The 18,910-nt window shown below is 40.4% G+C and overlaps 1 protein-coding gene across 8 annotated transcripts in view; it reads right to left on the bottom strand.

The window, feature by feature from the left end:
* The window catches only part of vps13d (vacuolar protein sorting 13 homolog D), a 41,184-nt gene that overhangs the window by 2,426 nt on the left and 19,848 nt on the right, over positions 1-18,910 (bottom strand). For all 8 annotated transcript variants that reach the window (XM_060893728.1, XM_060893726.1, XM_060893731.1 and 5 more), the window contains 25 exons: positions 18,757-18,907; positions 18,331-18,547; positions 18,000-18,247; positions 17,552-17,743; positions 17,338-17,464; positions 17,100-17,242; positions 16,877-17,007; positions 16,578-16,753; positions 16,335-16,458; positions 15,740-15,975; positions 15,528-15,630; positions 15,285-15,442; positions 14,980-15,088; positions 14,653-14,823; positions 14,448-14,552; positions 13,105-13,254; positions 12,817-12,966; positions 12,580-12,676; positions 12,336-12,484; positions 11,634-11,768; positions 11,337-11,504; positions 6,213-6,345; positions 5,916-6,111; positions 2,153-2,284; positions 20-260 (listed from right to left, as the gene is read on the bottom strand). In XM_060893728.1, coding sequence (XP_060749711.1) covers positions 20-260; positions 2,153-2,284; positions 5,916-6,111; positions 6,213-6,345; positions 11,337-11,504; positions 11,634-11,768; positions 12,336-12,484; positions 12,580-12,676; positions 12,817-12,966; positions 13,105-13,254; positions 14,448-14,552; positions 14,653-14,823; positions 14,980-15,088; positions 15,285-15,442; positions 15,528-15,630; positions 15,740-15,975; positions 16,335-16,458; positions 16,578-16,753; positions 16,877-17,007; positions 17,100-17,242; positions 17,338-17,464; positions 17,552-17,743; positions 18,000-18,247; positions 18,331-18,547; positions 18,757-18,907 — 3,942 coding nt within the window. The remainder of the gene's footprint in view (positions 1-19; positions 261-2,152; positions 2,285-5,915; positions 6,112-6,212; positions 6,346-11,336; positions 11,505-11,633; positions 11,769-12,335; positions 12,485-12,579; positions 12,677-12,816; positions 12,967-13,104; positions 13,255-14,447; positions 14,553-14,652; positions 14,824-14,979; positions 15,089-15,284; positions 15,443-15,527; positions 15,631-15,739; positions 15,976-16,334; positions 16,459-16,577; positions 16,754-16,876; positions 17,008-17,099; positions 17,243-17,337; positions 17,465-17,551; positions 17,744-17,999; positions 18,248-18,330; positions 18,548-18,756; positions 18,908-18,910) is intronic.

The following is an 18,910-nucleotide window of genomic DNA, read 5'->3' as shown; positions in this document are numbered from 1 at the left end:
AAATAACAAGCGTTCCTACCATTGGCTTCTGATGTGACGGGCCTGGGATGGCTACCCCGCTACTAGTGCTTTTGGCTTTCTTGGTGAGCTGAACATACACTTTCCCATGATCCTTGGAGACCAGGCAGTGGTAAAGTTCATCATATTTTACCTCAAGAAAAATGGATTCCCGATCCACGTACTCCCCGGGCTTAAGGAAGTACACAGCTTTAGAGGAGATGAGCACACAGTAGCTGTCTATGGGCTCCACAGCAATAAAGCTAAAAAGACAAATGAAGACCAGAGAACTGAATCAGTGTATATAAAATAACACTTATACCAGTGTACCACCAGAAATATACCATACAAAACAAATGTGTATGAAAAAAGGTGAATCACTTTGTTGCTATATTTCTGTTTCTGTGCAATAGCTTAAGCTTTCGATGCTTAAAACCTTTAATAATATAGTGCGTATGCTATAAATAGACTACTTCCAAGCTGATTAAATCAGATTGTTTCCCTCTCTCACTGCCAAACACTGATAAGCTGGAAAAAATCAGTACACAACAGTTAACAATCATGACTCCAACTGGACAGCACGCTTCCAAAGTATTCTCATAATGCCACAAGTGAATGGATGAACTAGTACACGCATGAAAACAAAAGCTATAACGATGTTTTCATTCATTAGAGTGTCAAATTGAATGGACGTAGCCACAGCCTGCTTCGTAACACGGTCCAAATAATCTAATGACATTTGATGCCAACTTTAAAAAAAAAAAAAAAAAAAATCAATTTATTGATTATGTTGAGCAGTTGTTTCTGCGCCATGCATCTGGTTCTGATGTGTGTGGGAATGAAGTTAACAGCAGTTAGTTTGCGTGGCTCATGCGGTTGTGATCGTGTGCCTGTAGCTATGCAGTTATTTTCGTGTGCACCTGCCCGTGACATTTTTTAATAAACTTATTTGGTTCTAAATCCCAGAAGCTATATAAACCAGTAGCTGAACAGAAAGCACTGTGGGCCAAATTAGGCAGTTTAAGGATGACCACACATTTATATTAACATAGACTTTGTCCCACACGCTACATACATATGCTTGTGGTTCAGTCCCTGTGGAGACCAAACAAACACATATCCTTCGTTAAGTAGTATGTGCTGTTAGATGCAGACACAATGTTTTTTTTGGTCATTAGTGACACTGGTCATTATTTTTGGTAATCAGTAGTATACAATTTAATATGTACTTTAAATATGCTGTTTTGTAAATAGATATTAAAAGAATGCAAAGCTTTCATCACCCTGAACGTCTTTTTTTCCTCTGTCAACACACCGATAAAGCATAAAAATGTCTTTTTGTACATTTTAGGCAGTGCATCATACTTGGTATTTCGACAAATTCAGATTTAATATTAAAAAAAGGTGACTACATGTACATAGTACAGAGTGGAGGCAGTGATTCTAGCAAAAGCACAGCGTGGCTGTGTGAGGGAGTCTGGCAATGTGCTAGAGAGAATAATGGCTCTCGTGGCACCTCTGAGAGGAGAGAGGTCAGCTGGGTCACAGGAGAAGTGCTGATTTGGATGGATTACCTCACAGTGGGAGCAAACACCTATCCTGGCTAAGCTACAAGCTCAGAAGCAAAGACTGAAACCACCTGAAGCTGCTGCATGCACTAGTCTGTCTGGCATCTTCAAATGCGGTTCTTTAAATTAATATTAATTAAATAATTATTATCGAAATAAATATATCTTGTAAAGAAAGTCCAGCGTTGCTAGTGATAGACAAAAATAACTTGTACTTGTCATCCAAAATGTTTCACACTTAGTTTATATCACATATAACATTTGCATGACTGGATGGGAAAGCTGACACAAGGTTGCGACACTGCTGCCAAACTGGGAGCTAAAGCTGGGTGAGACAACTCCATGTGTCTTTATAAAGAAACAGTAATCAAGTAGAGGATGTTATAAATAATGCCGCTACATTTTACTACAAATCGTTAATGTCCTCTACATACGAAGTCTTTGGAGACGCCGTACGTTATTCTGCCGAATAATTTTTTTTACTGCTGTGTTATTCTTATCGTAAAAACAATTTCCTAGACTATAGGTCAGATAAGATGAAATAAAACATGTTGTGGACGTAGGAGAAATTTGAGCTGCATACTTACTATTCAGAGTGGATGTTATCGGTCAGGTGAAAGAGTTGCTCCTGTCCGTCGGCTTGCGTAGAGGAGAAGCGAGGCAGCAGACCCTGAGGGCCTTTACAGCACCGGGGCTTCCTCACACGCTGCACACTCAGCCTAACCCCCCCAACACACACACACACACACACATACACATAAAATCAGAATTATGAGAAATAAGTGATCAAAATGAACAATATTTTGTTTCATCTCCATTCACACTGTTTATACCCTCAGGCACAAAAAGCAGAAGTCTAGAGAGCCAAAAGGAAGTGTACGTACTTCTAGACAAGGTGCTGACTGAAAGCTTAGTCAGTGATCACAGTTATTTCCTATCTTCTTATATTACTAATGAATAACACATACAATGTAAGCCTTTTAGCTCCTACAGCCAAACACTAGATCAGATGAATATTAGAGTTCATCTTTAGTAGCCTGGCTTAGGTCAAACAGGACAAGTGGTTCCAATGCCAAGGCAAAACCCGAGTTTCACTTCTCCTAAGATTGACCCGGTCCTTGGCTGCCACCGCAGGCTGAACTGAAATTCCTACATCTGGCTTAAATCTGAGCTCACAGTCATTTGATTAGAGCTGATGGTTTCCAGTTGATTCACAAAGACGCCAGTGTATTTCGCTTCTCTCTTCTGTTTAAACTGTGTCATGTATTTCTGCAGCTGCTGCAGCTAATCTAAACCTGAGGTCTGAATGAAAGGAAAGAGAGAAAAAATACAAATAATGCTGACTCTCGGTAAATAACTGCCCTTTTCTTAAATTATTAATTGAGGGGAAAAAACTGATAACATGCCAATCTCGCTAAAGTCCGTGAAGTCGAAAAGCAAAAATAAATCTTTGCTTAAAGAGCCTGTGGTAGACTTGGGAAAAATACAATGTATAAAATAAGCTCAAATTCTAAAACTGTTAATTGTATAGAAGGTTTAAATAAAAATGAGATTTTTTTTATATGAGAAACCGACATTCCCACATGTCCTTGGCCGGCTCTCTGAGACATGGATCATAATCATAACCATAAGTCATGAGATCTGGCTCGGAGTATCCAATGAGACTTCTAACCTCTCCCCCTCTAGCCTCACCCTTCACTCTAAAAGGCACTTGCACATAATGCCCTATGCTCGATTGTGCTGCTCAAACAATAGAGTTCAACTCCAGGTCAGGCTCAGGGTTGGAGTACAGCCAATCAGCTGTCAATGGGTGCAAACAAACAGCTCTTACTTCTTGTTCACTTTCGAGAAGAAGCATGAGCAGTAAACCTGGGGGTGGAGCCCAAAGAGTAATCCAGTAGTACAGCAGAGGTGTTTCATTCAGCACACTGCACCACACCCACATGATCAGGTGAGGTGAACCACTGCGCATCAAGCTCTCGGACAAATCATCTTCAAATGCCTCTTGGGAAACTTTATGGAGAGTTTAAAATCTTCAACTAAAACTTAAAATGGTTCTTTTTAAGGTGGAATGAGTGTTCATTGTACTCTTATTGTGCACCATATGAAAGACCAAATAATCTGATTTGTTTTGTAAAATTTTTTTTTTTTTTACTTTACTATTAGATCATTTTTTGTTTCGATAACATCACTGAACAGTTCGAAACTTCAACAAAATAGACTTCAAGTTAAAACTATATGATTGTAAGGGTTATTTCTGTATTCATTACTCATATGTTGCTCAAAAGCTCATGTTTCCAATTATATAGTATTCAGCTCTTTACAAATCACACTATCCAGCGTCACCCAGATGAAGATCCGGCTCACTTCTGTGTCTGGTTCCTCTCAGCTTCTTCCTAACTTTTTCCTTGCCGTCATCACCTCTAGCTTGCTCGTTAGAGAAAACGTTCATTTATATTATACAATTCTATATTTCTGTAAAGCTGCTTTGTGATAATGTCCATTTTTAAAACCGTTATACAAATAAAACTGAATTGTATTGAACTGAATCCTCCTGCATTTTCAGTTACGTAATAATCACAACTGAATAAGGCGGTAAAGAATAAATGGAAAAAAAAAAAGAATAACTAAAAAGAAAATTCCAGGCAACCTCAATGCTGTCATTATATAAAATGCATAAACATTTGAAATGAAATGAAATGCTTTTAGTGATGCATTGGTGACCCGTGTGTTAAGCCTGAAATCTCATTTGCATGTGTGGCTCTTGTATAATGTTTATCTAGGGAAAAACCCAGTCCCGTCTCTTCAATCCAACTCAACATTCCTCCTCAGGTATGTAGAGTATATAATAATACTGAAACATGAACCTGTATAATCAGAAGAGTTGCATAACTATCTAATCGGAAGCCTGAGAAGGAATCGCTGAGCCACATCCCAGCAATGCCTCCATTAGTAAGTCAAGCAAGTTCACAGGCAACCACATGAGAATTTCATATGCTGTGCAGGAATAAAGGAAGTGACACACTTTTCAGATGTAACTGACAGTTATAAGCTTGGAGAAGGTGCTTATTCGGCCCAAGACTGGGCCCCTGACGCTGCCCCTCCAGCACTTCCCTGCTTTGTTTTGGGATTGTAACTGAGCTGGCTCTGGAAGGCTGCCTAGATTGCATAGTGAAGCGATGAGGGTGTGTATATGTGAATGTGTGTGCGTGTGTGTGTGTTTGTGTGATGGGGCGCTGAGAGATGAAGGAGGGAGAGTTCACTAGCAGGGCAAAAGAGCAATCGATGCATGTGGACAGTTACACCGCTCTTCACCCACTCCGGTCTGCATCTCATTTACTTGTTTATTTCCTGTTTGTGATCATACTGGGCATGTAGATGTAATGAGACTGTTGCACTACAGACGACCCTGCATTAATAAACTATTCCCTGTGAGCTTCTCCTGTTTGCGCACAAATAAACCACAACAATGCAGAATGTCTTGGGCCTAGGATTTCTTATGACCCTGAAAGAAAGTTTAATGGACACTAGAGTATTTGGAACCTAAAATATAGAAGTGATCTATAGTGTCGTTTAGTGTTTAAGTGTACATAAAAACAATATGAGAACGAAACTGCTGTACCTGTGAGTGTGTTTATGAGTGTATTAACGGACAGACAGTGTCCACTGTGACCCGTGAATGCAGCACATATTTGGTGTGAACTCTGGCTGAACTCCTCGCCGCACTGTGGCAGGCACGCTCCGAATGCTCTCCCCCACCCCAACCCTCTCCAGCTCCCCACTGCACAGTTCACCAGCAGGTCCCCCACACACATATACACGCCCACACACAAACACTCAGGGTTGGAAGGCAGGAAATGCTCTCATTCCTTCTCCAGTTGGACCAGGGAAGCTACAAACACTTTGTGCAGTGACTCCAATTCCCGTCGACGCATGGCTGCCTCACATATACACAGGCAGATGCAGAACAAATGGCTTTACATACCAGACACTCTGTGTAATAAGAGCTGCTCTTGGGCCCCCTCATAAAAGTTCAGGTAGAACAGCATTGGAAACAGTGGTGGGGGGATTCACACCCAGAGAAAAGGCTCTTAAACCAGAGAGCAGAGCCGATTTGAGTGCTTTTGTGTGGTTGTGCGTATCATTAGGATGAGTTCATTACAAGGCGAACCTCACCAGCCACAAAGAGAACTAATTAAAAGGCAGGTGTGATTTATAGGTACACCTGGTGTTTATGGAGAGTTCACACCATGGCCCAGAATGCTGTAGAAACAAAAGAGCGGGAAAGGCCTTGTCGGCGTGTGTGTAGGTGATGACTAGGGTGATGCAATGCTTGATTTTGGACATTACCTGTGGTTGTCCAGACTGGCCATGTCTCTAACAGTCTGTGCTGTCTCCGAGGCAAAGTCAAGTGCCCCTGCCACTGGCTTGGTCACTGTCCCAACAAGGCCTTTGCCTAGACCTGAGAAAAAACCGCTTACGCCACCTTCCGTCTTCACCCCTTCCACCGTGGATGTGATCACGCTGGTCAAGCCACCAATAATACCTGCATGACACAAAATGCAACTCTGAGAGAAGCAAATGTTGCAGAATCCACTGCATAGTAACAGTGTGAATATGATGAAAACCCATAGCATATATACATACCATGAGCAAGTCCATGAATGCCTGCCACTAAGTGCTCCCCACTGGTCGCACCATGGTAACGGATATATTCTCGTTCGCTTTGGTGCCGGTTGTCCATGGTCTTACCAAGTCCATCTGACAGAGTACCAGCAAACTGCAAAAAAAAGAAAACAAACACAAAAAACAAACAGATGAACACAAAATGTATATTATAATAATCTACAAGCTAAACCAGAGAATGGTGCAGTCTATCTGTAGTTATAAAGTAGATTATTGCTTTGTATTTACTTTTAAAGGGCTATTTAATTGCCATTTACATTCTACGTTGCTGTTTGGACAATGGAGGGGAGGATGTGAGTGGATTTAAGATTAATCCTAATCATGGTTAGGAAAAAAATAAACAGCGTCCATTTTTTTTGTAGCACAAAAATAAACAGTAAAAAAGTGGATCGAACCTTCTTGCCATAGTTATCAACAGAATACACATATTCCACACAATAATTTGACCAGTAAGGAAGTCTTACACAGGCTAAAGAACATCGCTTTTTCATATATCGCTTTTCCTTCATGTTCTCTTAAGGAGCACAATAGGCTTAGATTTAGGTTTAGACACACACACACACACACACATACACACAAACTTCAGAGGTGTTCATCTACACACAAAGAACGGTGGGGAAACACAAAGAGATCAAAGGTGTGGTAGCATTTTAGCAGAGTCATCGAGAAAACGCTCACTGTTAAGTGTAATAAAACCTAAGGGAGGTAATACGAGTGATTCAGCACAACCTGTGTTAGCCAAATTGAATGGAAATCTCTGATTAGAATGCTGTGCTTATTGTCCTCCTTTATTCATAGCCCAATCTCCATTATCCAATGCAGGCATGTTGTATCAGAGCTGTATGTGGGGGAAGTAATCAGAAATGGGCTAACACATGACAGCTAATTACTAATATTCTACAATTCTTCTACTTCAGAGTTCTGTCAAATTATAAAATAATACAGGTTGACGAGACCCAACAAGCCTATAGATAACCTATTTAATCATTAAGTACCAGTAACAATAGTAGCAATGGTGACTAAATAAATAAATAATCAACAGTCATGACTATTTGATAAGATAAGTGAAATGGAAAACTCCGAGATGCCTTTTTTCCAGCTAGTTTGGAAAAAAGCAACAACAACAACAAAAAAAAATAAGCTAAAATGTTACAAGGCCAATAATCTTTCTACACTAAGCATCATACTTGGAAAGTAGCAAAGTGATATTTCACTGTACATTTACAATGACAAATAAGGGCACTGATTTCCAATTGCTGGAAATAAAAAAATTAAAAGAAAACAAAAAAAAAAACAGGGCCTGTAACCTCTGTGGTACTAAATCTAATAGATTTGCCCAGATCAAATTTTTTTTCGAGAAGGATGTTTTGCCTGAATGGAAAATCTTTACAATTCCACTCCAGAAAAATTCCCTTCAAAACTGATCAAATCCAAGTGTAATTTTTTGGAAAGCTTTAAGCTGTCAGTACAGCAGTGTTTTAGATTTACACAATTCCCTGAGCGTTAGCATGTCATTGGAACAATTGATCAACTTGCAGAGCTAGTCAATTTGCTAAAATCCCATCAGAATTTGAGTTGTACTTGTAACATCTTACTAAATTAATCTCAAAACTGTCAGCACGATGTTCTTAATGTGAATGTTTGCCCTGACAAATTCAAACCACTCAAAAGGTGACGTGATTTTCAATTCATGTCTCAATAAATCTTCATCCTATTCAAGAGCTTGTCTGTTAAAGTAACAAGCAGTTGTGATGCCAACATTGGCCCTTTCAGACAGTTAAAAGCCTCCTGCAGGGTCCCTAAGGAGTGGACAGTCTGCTTGGACACAATCAATGACTTATTGTGGCTCCCAGTGTGAAGTGATTGATAACTCATTTGTCTTAGTCAAAGGTCCTTCTATACACATGACCCAGAAAGCCATTTCATTCAGTCACACATTGAAAATGTGTTTTTTTGTGTCCTGTAACAGACACAGCAGAACTTCCACTCTTGGGAAAGATTCTTTCAACGACTTTAGGTTAGGAAATTATAGCATGACGTCTTGCGATCGTAAATAATTGATGGAACATAAAGTCCACACTCTGTTAACTGGTCAGAAGATAAATGACGCATTCGTCTTTCATGACATTAAGTAACCCATGACTAGGAAAACATTTACTGCACCAGTGGAGTGCTTCTTCTCATAGCAATGCTGAGATGCTATGATGATGGGATGCTGATTTTTCACAGTGCCTCATTCAGCTGTCAAATATATCAGGCAGTAATTTGTCTAGCGGGGTGGCTTCCCACCCTCTCGGCACAGTTGATCTGACTTTACCCAAAGGGCCCCCCCGATCCCCAGCAGGTGCCTCCTGGAAGTGGGTTTGTGTTACAGGCTGAGAGAGCTCCCTACTGGAGCCTGAGCTCTGGGTAAACACAGGCGCATTCTGCTGAGTTCCGGCAGGAGCCAGGCATGAACTTGGAATGACCTCTCCAAGCAAAGTCCCTGGTGAGTTCAACTGAAGGCCAGCTAAAATTCTCTCCTCCTACTCCTCTGTCTTTTTTAAGCTCTGCTGTGAAACTAAACCAATACACTTAGCAGATCTGTATCAAGGGGGAGGGTGAGCAAGAGGAGAATGCTTTCAAGTTTATGGCCCTCCCAACTCACTGCTCAAACCATTAGTTCCTTTAGTTTAGTTGGAGAGAAGGAACTCTGAACATGTGTGTGGTTGTGCAATTTGTGTGTGTGGGATCCAGCCAGAGTGTGGCAGTCGTAAACTTGTTCACAGGGTGCAGCGATCAGAGGTGACAATGCATACAATGTAAAGATGGCAAAACTATTAAATAGTTAAGGTTTTCATTTCATTAACCGTGCCTTGAAAGAATCAACGGGGATGTATTATGCCACAGATTCACAGCATAATGTAAGCAGTACAGAGTTTTATTTTTAAAACATAAAACACGATGGTCAAAGTGATCTAGAGTATAATGCAGCAACATAGTTGGATAGATGAATACTTGATTAGGGTTGTAGTCCACAATAAAGCTGAAGGAGTACTTGAATGTCTTCCAAACAAATAAGAAAAAAAATATATAAAAAATAGGTTTAAAAGGAAATAAAATGACTAAACCATTTCCAGGTACATAAAAACCAAAAACTATTTGACAAATCATCAAAAGCTCTTTTTAAGATTTTTCCCTGTTGAAAATTACAGCATGCAATTTTTTATGAGGTAGGGAAAGGCTTTGGCAAAACATTTTATTTGACCCATTCTTGGAAATATGCGTACAGGGAGTAATACGGTCTTATTTTGTTATGAAAATTTGCCAGTGGCAACAAAGAATTAAGAACGGGTGGAAACTCTTCCCAGGTAATTAGCAGTCATGTCACCTGGCTTTCTCGCAGATTTATTTATTTATGCAATTTTTCACTTCGTTTGTTTCAGTCAGTTCTGGTTCTTTGGGATGCACAACAAACCGAATCAGCTTAATGGGCTGAAAACCATTTCTGAGTTTTGGTGATTAGTGAGCAAAAGCTACTGCAGGAATGTATAATGAAGTTAGGGTAGGATTTGATTATAAAGTCAGCTCTGTCAGCATGCTCTCCTGGCCAGAACAGTAAACCAGGAGGGGAGGACTAAAGGGAAACTCAAAAAGGGGCTAGCTGACTGGGAGCTGGCTGCCACTGAAAGACCTGGACCTAAACAGACCTGCTGGGAGCTGGCTGCAGGACTGGATATACAGGCTGGAGCAAAATTATAGTCTGACCACACACACTACTGTACACACTGTACACACCATCTGCTACAACAGCAGCCTGTCAGCGCAATGAGCTTTTCATAAGATGACATAAGATGTAAATGTGTGTAGTAAACATAGCCGCGGGAAGAAAATGTACACATTTTCATTTGTTTAATTTTCCATTTATGGAATTTAGCAGACACCCTCATGCTGTGACAGCTTGGTAGCCCTGGGATTTGAACTCACAAGCTTCTAATGCCTTAACCACTGATCTACAACTACCTAGTACACACTACTACAATACTATGATTTTATGTTTCTTAGGTTGTAGCTGGTGTACTTTTCATCTCGGCATGATGCGGATACACACTTGAGAACTTTTACAGACGTAGTGTGATGATTAACTAAACTTTTTATTTCGGCGGTTTCTGCCATTTGTCTAGTTGTTTCAAAGTGTTACTACCATCTATCATGTAATACATAGTGAAAGAAGAATCAACTTGCACTGCTCAGTTTTATGAACTAAACAATGGAATGAACTGCTGTTACATCTTTTCCCTGCAAATATGAACTCAGAGAAATGTTGTTTTAATAACCACTTAGCAAACAAAGCAACTTGAAATTCCTACCTAGCATTGAATATAAGCCAAAAGCATGAAAGCAAAAAAGATGACGAAATAATGTGTTGTTTTAAAAAACCCTAATTTCTTTGTATGCAGAGATCGAACTGACTGTGCTCATTGTGAGCTAGTACACAAAAACACAATACTATGGAAAAGAAGAATGAAACATAAAAGCCCTAAGAATCACTGTGTAAAAGTGGGATAACTAAAGAGCTAAAATGTTTGGGGAAACACACTTGATGGCCAATTGTTGTTAAACATGTAATTTCAGATTAGTTGTTAGGATAACTTCTACTCTTTGAGGAATGCTTTACACTAGATTTTGTCTGCGGTTATTTTCCCAATAAACCGTAAGAGCATTAGTAAAGTTGAGCACTGATGTTGGGCCAGACTGTTAGTTCCAGTTCATCCCAAAGGTGCTCTGTAGCGTTGAGGTCAGGGCTCTTTGCAGGCCACTCAAATACTTTCACAATAACCCTGACAAACCATGAGTTAATAGATATTGATTTGTGCACAGAGTCATTGTTATGTTAGTAACTAATATGTTAGTGCCAAAGAACTGAAATCTTAATGCTACAACATACAAACATTCTAGACAATTGTGTACTTCATGGCACCAGTATAGGGACGGCTCACATATGTAGATCAGTAATGCAGCACATATTGGTGTGATAGTTAGGTGTCTGCATAATTTCGGCCATACAGTGTGTTAAAACCTAATCAACAAGATTCAGAGCATTACCTTAGCTGCTGAGTTGGAGACCCCATGTGTTACATTGCGTATCAGGCCTCCTACATTTCCATATTTGATGAGCTCGGACATGCCCTCTGAGACATCATTTAGCAGGCCCATGGGATTGCCTAAGAAGTCCACTGAGCCAAGTATCTGGGCAGCCTGACTAATCAGCTCCTGCACACGTTACCGTAGACCAGCAAGAAATCATTGGAATGTACAGGTACATATTTAAACACATGTGAAAACGTGGTGTTTTTAACATTTGAAACAAAAAAGGAATAGCATGTGCTCTTGGAGTCCTACCTCTCTGAAGTGTTTGAATATGTCATTGATGATAATTTCCTGGGTTTCATACGGGTGGACTCGAGTGAAAGGATACATATCGATTACTGCATCCTCAAATCTGACCAGTGGGATTCCCAGAGTTCCCTTTAGAGTCTGCAAACAGTAAAAATGGAATAAAGCTTCATCCAATCCACACGAAAATATAATTATTAAATAAACAGTGTACCCTTTCCAATGTTGTTAAAAAGTATGGCAAACAGATGTACTACTATTAAGGTGTCCTTCTTTAATAAGTTTATTCCCCATTTCAAATACCAATACCAAATCAAATACCAATACCAAACCTGCTACATGTGGCTTCTGTTGCCAAATTAGGAAAAAACATAAAGGTGTAGTTTTAACATGTCTTAAAATAATTTCCACACTGTCCTGATCAGAATATGGCAGTATTGAGTTGGTGCATACATTATTCATTGATTTATTTAAGCAAATAAATGTTTTATAAGTGTCACTGATGCTACAATTTCAGTGTTCTTGGCTATTCTTCTGAATATTTGGTGTGTTCAGCTTTTGCACCTAGGTGGCCTGCAGTAAAATGCAAAATGTCTAGAAAATGTAATGAAGTGTGTCAAGCCTAGGAAGTGTACATAATAAGTTAATCACGCTTCCTAGGCTTCACTATCTACAAAGATTGGTTTGGTGCTAATGTGTTGATTTTACCTTCAGGTCTGGAGGCAGCTTGTGTGAAGTGAAGACACTCAGTTTAACCTGAGGGAGACTGATCTTCAGGTTCTCAAAGTAGTACCGTTTCCGAGGTCCTGCTTCCTCACTTGCCTTCTCGTGCAGGTTCTCATCCAACTTCTCAACCTCTGAAACAGCCCCCATTCCACTGTCATACGAAGCACTAATCATTTTACTAAAACAATCTTTTATCCCTAAGGGACAACACAGTGATTTTTCATACCTCCTTCTGTTTTCCCATAGCCAAAAAATGTCAGCAGCTTGAGGAAGAGTTTCTCTTCTATGATGACAGTGAAGCGTCCAGCAGTGACCATAAGATGCTGAGCAAAGCAAAAGAATTTGATCGTCCAAAACCTCACAGAAATGTTAGAAATCCACGTGGAAATATTCCACTACTAAATAATTGCTTTAGCAAAGTATTTCATAATGACAAGAAACACAACAACACCTAGTGATTTACCTTGAACAGCTCTGTAAGCGTGAGACTGCTGGGCACTTTGACAGCATTGACTTGCAGAGCAGGTCCTGATTCCATCACAATGCCCTCACTGATGTTGGGAGTTACAAACATCATCACTGGCTGTGTGTTGCCCAACAGCTGGTTATCCACCTGAGGGACAGACCCAGAGAAAGGAGGAGAAAGGAAAAGAAAGAGCAGAGTGACACAATAGGCCAGAATTCAATAGTATTACTAATCTCCTCAAATAAACATGAAAAATGCTACTTTGCAATATTTTGCTTCAGGCACCTGAATTTTCTTCACACTGAGCTCTAGGACTTGGCTGGCAGCAGTGCGTGTATAGTGCAGATTGATGCCAGACAATGTGGCAAACACCAGTTCCTCAGGCACCTTGTTTACCAGAGACAGCCCTATTCCTTCCTCCAAGTTTATCAACACCTGCAAGAACAAAAGTTAAGTTTTGGTCATGATTGTATGAGTTGGGCTGGTCTTAGATCATTATTCGAATTATAAGTAAACTCAGCGATATTAGCTAATAGTTACAGTTTTTCAAGCTTCTCATTGTTATTGTGACACTGATACTTGCATGTACATAAATATGAGGTGGACCACATGTATATATCAGTAAACAGCTCATCAACAGCTCACTTGTAATCAGAATGAATTCATTTATATTCATAACACTCACCACCTGGGACATTAGTGATTTTCAACCTGTGAAGACTTATTCAAAACATATTTACAGGGCCTTCCAAAATGATTGGCACCTTTTATGAAGATTGTCATGTTTTTTTTTGTTGTTTTTTTTTTAATGGAAACATGAAGCTTTGTAATGTCTGCCTTGTAATGAATCACAGCACCGAGTCTCTTTCTGTAATGTCTAAGAAAGCTGGGGACATTTGTACAAGGACGTTGGTCTGCTCCGTTACGCAGATCATTTTTGTGTGTTTCCAGAAAGGAAAAAATGGTTGTTTTTTTTTTCCCTTTTCTGTATTCATGTGGAAATGTGTTTAGCCCATTGTCTTGTGGAATGATACATCCATGGTGAAGTCAGAAACTCTTTACCGAGGCAACCAGGTTTCAACTGAATCATCCTGGTACTTAGGAGAATATATGACACTATCAATCTTCATATGAACCCTGAAACATCAGCCATAAACTCTCCCCAAACTTCACTGATCCACTTCCATATTTTCCACTACGTATCAGGTGCTCTTCCTTTTATGAAGTCATATGTGGCTTAAATAACTGCCGATTATGTGCATGACCGTTTTATTTTGGTCTCGTCTGACTATAACAGGATGGCACTTGCGGTTCTACTGACGCATGGGGAAGTTCAGGTGCTGTGTTTTGTGTTGCTCTCAAGAAAGTCGTCTTTCATTCGATTGCTTGCTGTTGAGAAACTGCCTTTCAAACCCACACAAATCAGCTGAAACCTGCAGTTCTGAAACTGATCTTTGGGCTCTATTTCCCCTTCTTTGGCATCCTCCTCACTGTATGCACAGTGTGCGCATGTCAGCAGTTTTGCACATCTTTTACCGTAGCCTTGATTTCAATATGTTTGAGCTTTCATTTTTAAGTCTCTTTTCTAATAGTTTTTCAAATTATTGAATTAGATAAAAGCAAATAACCTCAAGTTCGCCCTCAGGATCCTTTTTTAGTGTGTTCTCTTTGTTCTGGTTCTCCTCTGTGCTGGGAGATGTTCTGTTATTTCGCCGCTGATTGAAGTCACTGATCTGGAACAAAAACAAAACTCTCCAGTTTAACAATCATCGCCAAGCACAAAATGGCAAGTGGTATTAATTCAACCGAATATTAACATAATCAACTGTGCACCTGCAGTACACGAGTGGGTCCATCAGGAACAACCTGCACAGACAACACCCCAGAACCAGGCCTCATCTTCTGATTAATAAACTGCTGTTCTGGGGGTTTTTCAAGCAGTCCTGAGTCTGGCCCGAGCACCACCTCTGCACCATCATACAGGCCTGAGATTCCTCCCTTTACCTGCAGAAACAATCCCAGTAACAGGATAAGAGGTAGAACATAACCGCTTAATGTAATGTAATACTATAATAATAACCAGGGCACTTGATACGAGTAATTATGGTTGAGCCTCAACCAAAAAAAGAGGGGTGAAAAAAGGCGGAAGAGAAGACAGACCTGCACAACTAGTCGGGGTAAGCCACAGGTAAGCATGCCAGAGCAGAAGTGCCATGTCTGCGTAGTACTGCGGCGAGAGTCTGGCCGCTTCAGCATCAATGGCTCGTAACTGCACGACAAAACAGAGACAAAAGGAGGTAGATTGTAAGAGATAAAAAAAAAAAAGTCAAGGGTGGTTGAAGGGCAAGAAAAAGCTCTACGGATAGCACAAAAGACATGGAGAGAAAAATTCAAAGCAGATGTTCCACTGAATTGACCTTTTGTTCAGAAAAATTCAATTCATGCTGCCTATAGGACTGACTGACCTGTTGTTTGTGACTGCGGCAAGCCCGGCAATGTCCAGCACCATGGAGCAATCAAGAGGTCTGGGTAGGGCAGGTTTACTCTGAGGGGGAGAGGAACCCTCATGACAAAGCATTCCTTTTCCGCTCATTCTCCACAGCTGAGAACGCTTTCCTGGTTCCTACAAAAGCCAGAATCAAGACTGGTTAGAGAGACATCTGCAAAAAATGTTAGCAAGAAAGGTGTTAAAAGAGATAAAGTGGCACCTTTTTCTTTAGAATGACTCTCTGTGTCTTTGTCTCAACATCGAGCACTAGTTCAGCACAGCTGGCATCATGCTTCATTGCTCCTGGCCTTTTACTTGCATCCCTGAAGTGAAAGCAAATCTTTAAATCATAAATATCAACAAGATATATATCAAATGCATAATCACATGCCATATATCATGCGTTTCACATCGATCTGTTAGAGAACTTACTGAGAGAATGTGAAAGTTGCAGCGATATAGATGAAGTTCTCATAGTAAAGCTTGTTGTATTCTCTAAAGCAGTTCATGTTAGCGGTGACCTCAGAGGACCCAGCTCCTTTTACAGTCAGTGTAATGTGAGGAGGAAGAATGGGTTCATCACAAGCATAGTCCAGTACAGCTCCAGCTTTCACTTCGGTGTGCAGTCTGATATCTGGCACTTCATGCTGCCAGAACTGGATTGGCACCTAAAGCAACAACAGCATTTCATATAACAAGTCCCAAGATAACATGAATTATTTTACAGTGCTTATAAATGTGATAGCTGAACACATAAAATGAATAAATGCATCTACACAACATTTAAAGTTTTTAAAAAATTGCAGATTGCAATTAACCACGCTCCCTCTGCTGAAACTAAATATCCTGTGTACCTTTTAAAAATAGAGGCATAGCTGAAAAGCTCGATAATGGCAGAAGACAGAGCTACTTATATGGCAGTACCATAGATGTTTATTTTTAATTTAATTTATCCATTAAATATTACAGTTGTTACATATCTACAAATATTATAGCAAATGCTTTGTCTAAGAGATTAATCTCTCACCTCGGAGAGGTTGTCTATGCGGAAAGGTGGAGGCAACTGGTCTGTGTCACTAAATGAAATCTGAAAGGTTGCTCCTTTCAGGGCGATTTCAGCAAGTAGAAAGTAGCAATTACCCAACGTGTCTCTAAGGAAACACACACACACACACACACACACACACACACATATATATATATTTAAACAAAAATAGACAGTGCTTATTAATTGCTATTCAATGCCAATAGTATATAACGTCACCGTTACCTCATGTTGACATGGAACGATTTGGGTTTGCTGATTTCAAACCCTCCAGACCAGGTGCAGTTAGGTACGTCCATAAGTCGGACACAAAGGAGTTGATCGTAGTCATTCCTGGGCCAGTGGAACACCACACTAGAGCCTGGTAGAGTGGAGATATAGCCCTCGGGGTTGGCTGTGACCTATAGTGCACATAGTGTGTGCTATATGAAATAGTTTTCTTCATATTCATGACATACTAATGTAAGCAGTACTAACATCTAAACATGTACCTAAGGATACGTGTTTTAAAGAACATGGTTTACCTTTCCTTTAGCAAACTCTCTCTGGGAGAAAGCCAGCTTGTGTGAAGATTGATTGTCAAGCAGATAGCGAGGTGCAAAAGTCACAATGTGGGTGTTCTGGTAGCGTCCCTTCCCTTTCCTGACACTAATTCCTTAAACAATCCATATCACTACTGTTAAATAACACGATACACAAATGATAAAAAAACAATATTACACAGAAATTAGAGAATATTTTGGTCACCTATATTATAGATGAGCCCCGGTCTGTTCCCGGTTTGGATGACTTTAACTGCTCGAACTCCACTTCCACCATCCAATGAGAAACCCTGACACCAGCCAGGAACACCATCTGGGTGGATCCCTTTACCGACACGCATAGTGCACCTGATGGACAGACAGGGAGAAGAAATTCCAACTACGTCAGATCAAGTAAGAGAAACACTGACCAATGTTCAATTTGTTAACCCCCGTTTACTGACATGAGAGGTTGTTCTTTGTCTGCGTAGCAGAAAAGTAATGGACTAAGGCTCCTGGCTAGCTCATGCTCCTCAAACTGCCCGGCAGCATCTGTTCTGCTGTTGTCCTGGCGGAAGATCAGAGGCAGCCCTGCAATACAAAACATTGTATGCAAAGTCAAACAAAACTGCACCGTTTTTAATAACACTTTATTAATTCGATTACTGGGTAAAGTACCTGTCTTGTTTAGGAGCCAATAAGGAGCGGAGATGAGGATCTTGAGCGCCCCCTCTGCTCGGAGAATAATGCGGATGGTAAGACACAGCAGCCGCTTGTTTACGTCATACAGACGCATGCGCACCACGTAGTTCTGAGTGCCAGAAGGAATCAACAGCTCCTTACACACTGGGAAGTTCTCCAGAAGAACACCTGAGAGAGATGAGGTAAGGATTAGGAGCAATGCCACCTGTCAGCGTGCTTAAATACCGGATGACGTATTGTTATTTTAGATGGACTATTAAACTAGAAATATTGAATATATGAAACTCATTCAAAGCTGCCAACGGTACTACAAAGTGTACTAAAAGCATTTTAGATTTGCAAGACTGTTTTTTTTAATTCTATGAACAATTTCATTGCCCTGCTTACTTTTGAAATCTCTGACATAAGTTGTTCTCTAACTTACCTAACTCTATATTCTGTGAGGTGTCTGCCGCATGAAGCACCGACTCTTTGCCTGGTTTCATGGTTCCCTTGATTGAGGTCCCTTTGATGTAGTAGTTGAGGTCACAGGGCAGCAGGTTAGTCAGCACTAAGGTGGGTAACAGGTAGATTGTGTGACCTGGTTGTCTGTAAATCTGCTTAGCACTACCAGTGACCATTTTAGCCGGTTGTTGTTCAGGATAGTTCTCTTTCTTGATAACCACACAAAACCTAAAAAGGACAAACACACACAAAAACAACCATATTGCCGATTCCTTTCAATTCCAACACATTCTCTAAAAGCCTTTATTTACCTGAAGCTACGTTTGTTTTGGTCATCAAAGTCAGCTGACTGGCACTCCCTCTTGTTGCTGCTGACCTCCCCAGGTCGCTCCACACTTGTCCAGTGGATGGGCAGCTTACAAAAAAATAGTCCCAAGCCTTTAGGCCGAGCTTGCAGTCTCCATGAGGTCAGGTGGAGAGGGATGGCCAAAGCTTCTCCAGGCAGGACAGGTGGAAGCACAACAGGCTCTGTTGGTAAATTCAATCAAAATCAGTGAACTACTTTTGCACCGCATAGGGTTATTTCCTTATATTACTCATAAACCTATTTGTGTTCCACAGTAAATGTATTACTTAACATTTTATATGACCATTATAAATGAGAACCTGTGTCCCTTTGAAATTGAAATAAAGACATTTTGAATAAATATTTTGATAGGAAAGAACAGAATGCTCACTGTCTGGAGCAGAAGGGCTGTCTAGCCGTACTTCCATGGGCAACTCTAAGCGATTCTTCACCATGAGAGCAGACTGTACAGTGATTACCTTGCTTGCACTACCCTCCATTGTGATGGAGAACACCACTCTGACAGGGGGCAAGGCTGAAAACTG

Source organism: Tachysurus vachellii, chromosome 19, assembly GCF_030014155.1.
Source record: "Tachysurus vachellii isolate PV-2020 chromosome 19, HZAU_Pvac_v1, whole genome shotgun sequence".
NCBI classification, from domain to species: Eukaryota; Metazoa; Chordata; class Actinopteri; order Siluriformes; family Bagridae; genus Tachysurus; species Tachysurus vachellii.
The sequence above is the reverse complement of the archived record's forward strand: the minus strand, read 5'-3'. Positions and strand labels throughout refer to the sequence as shown.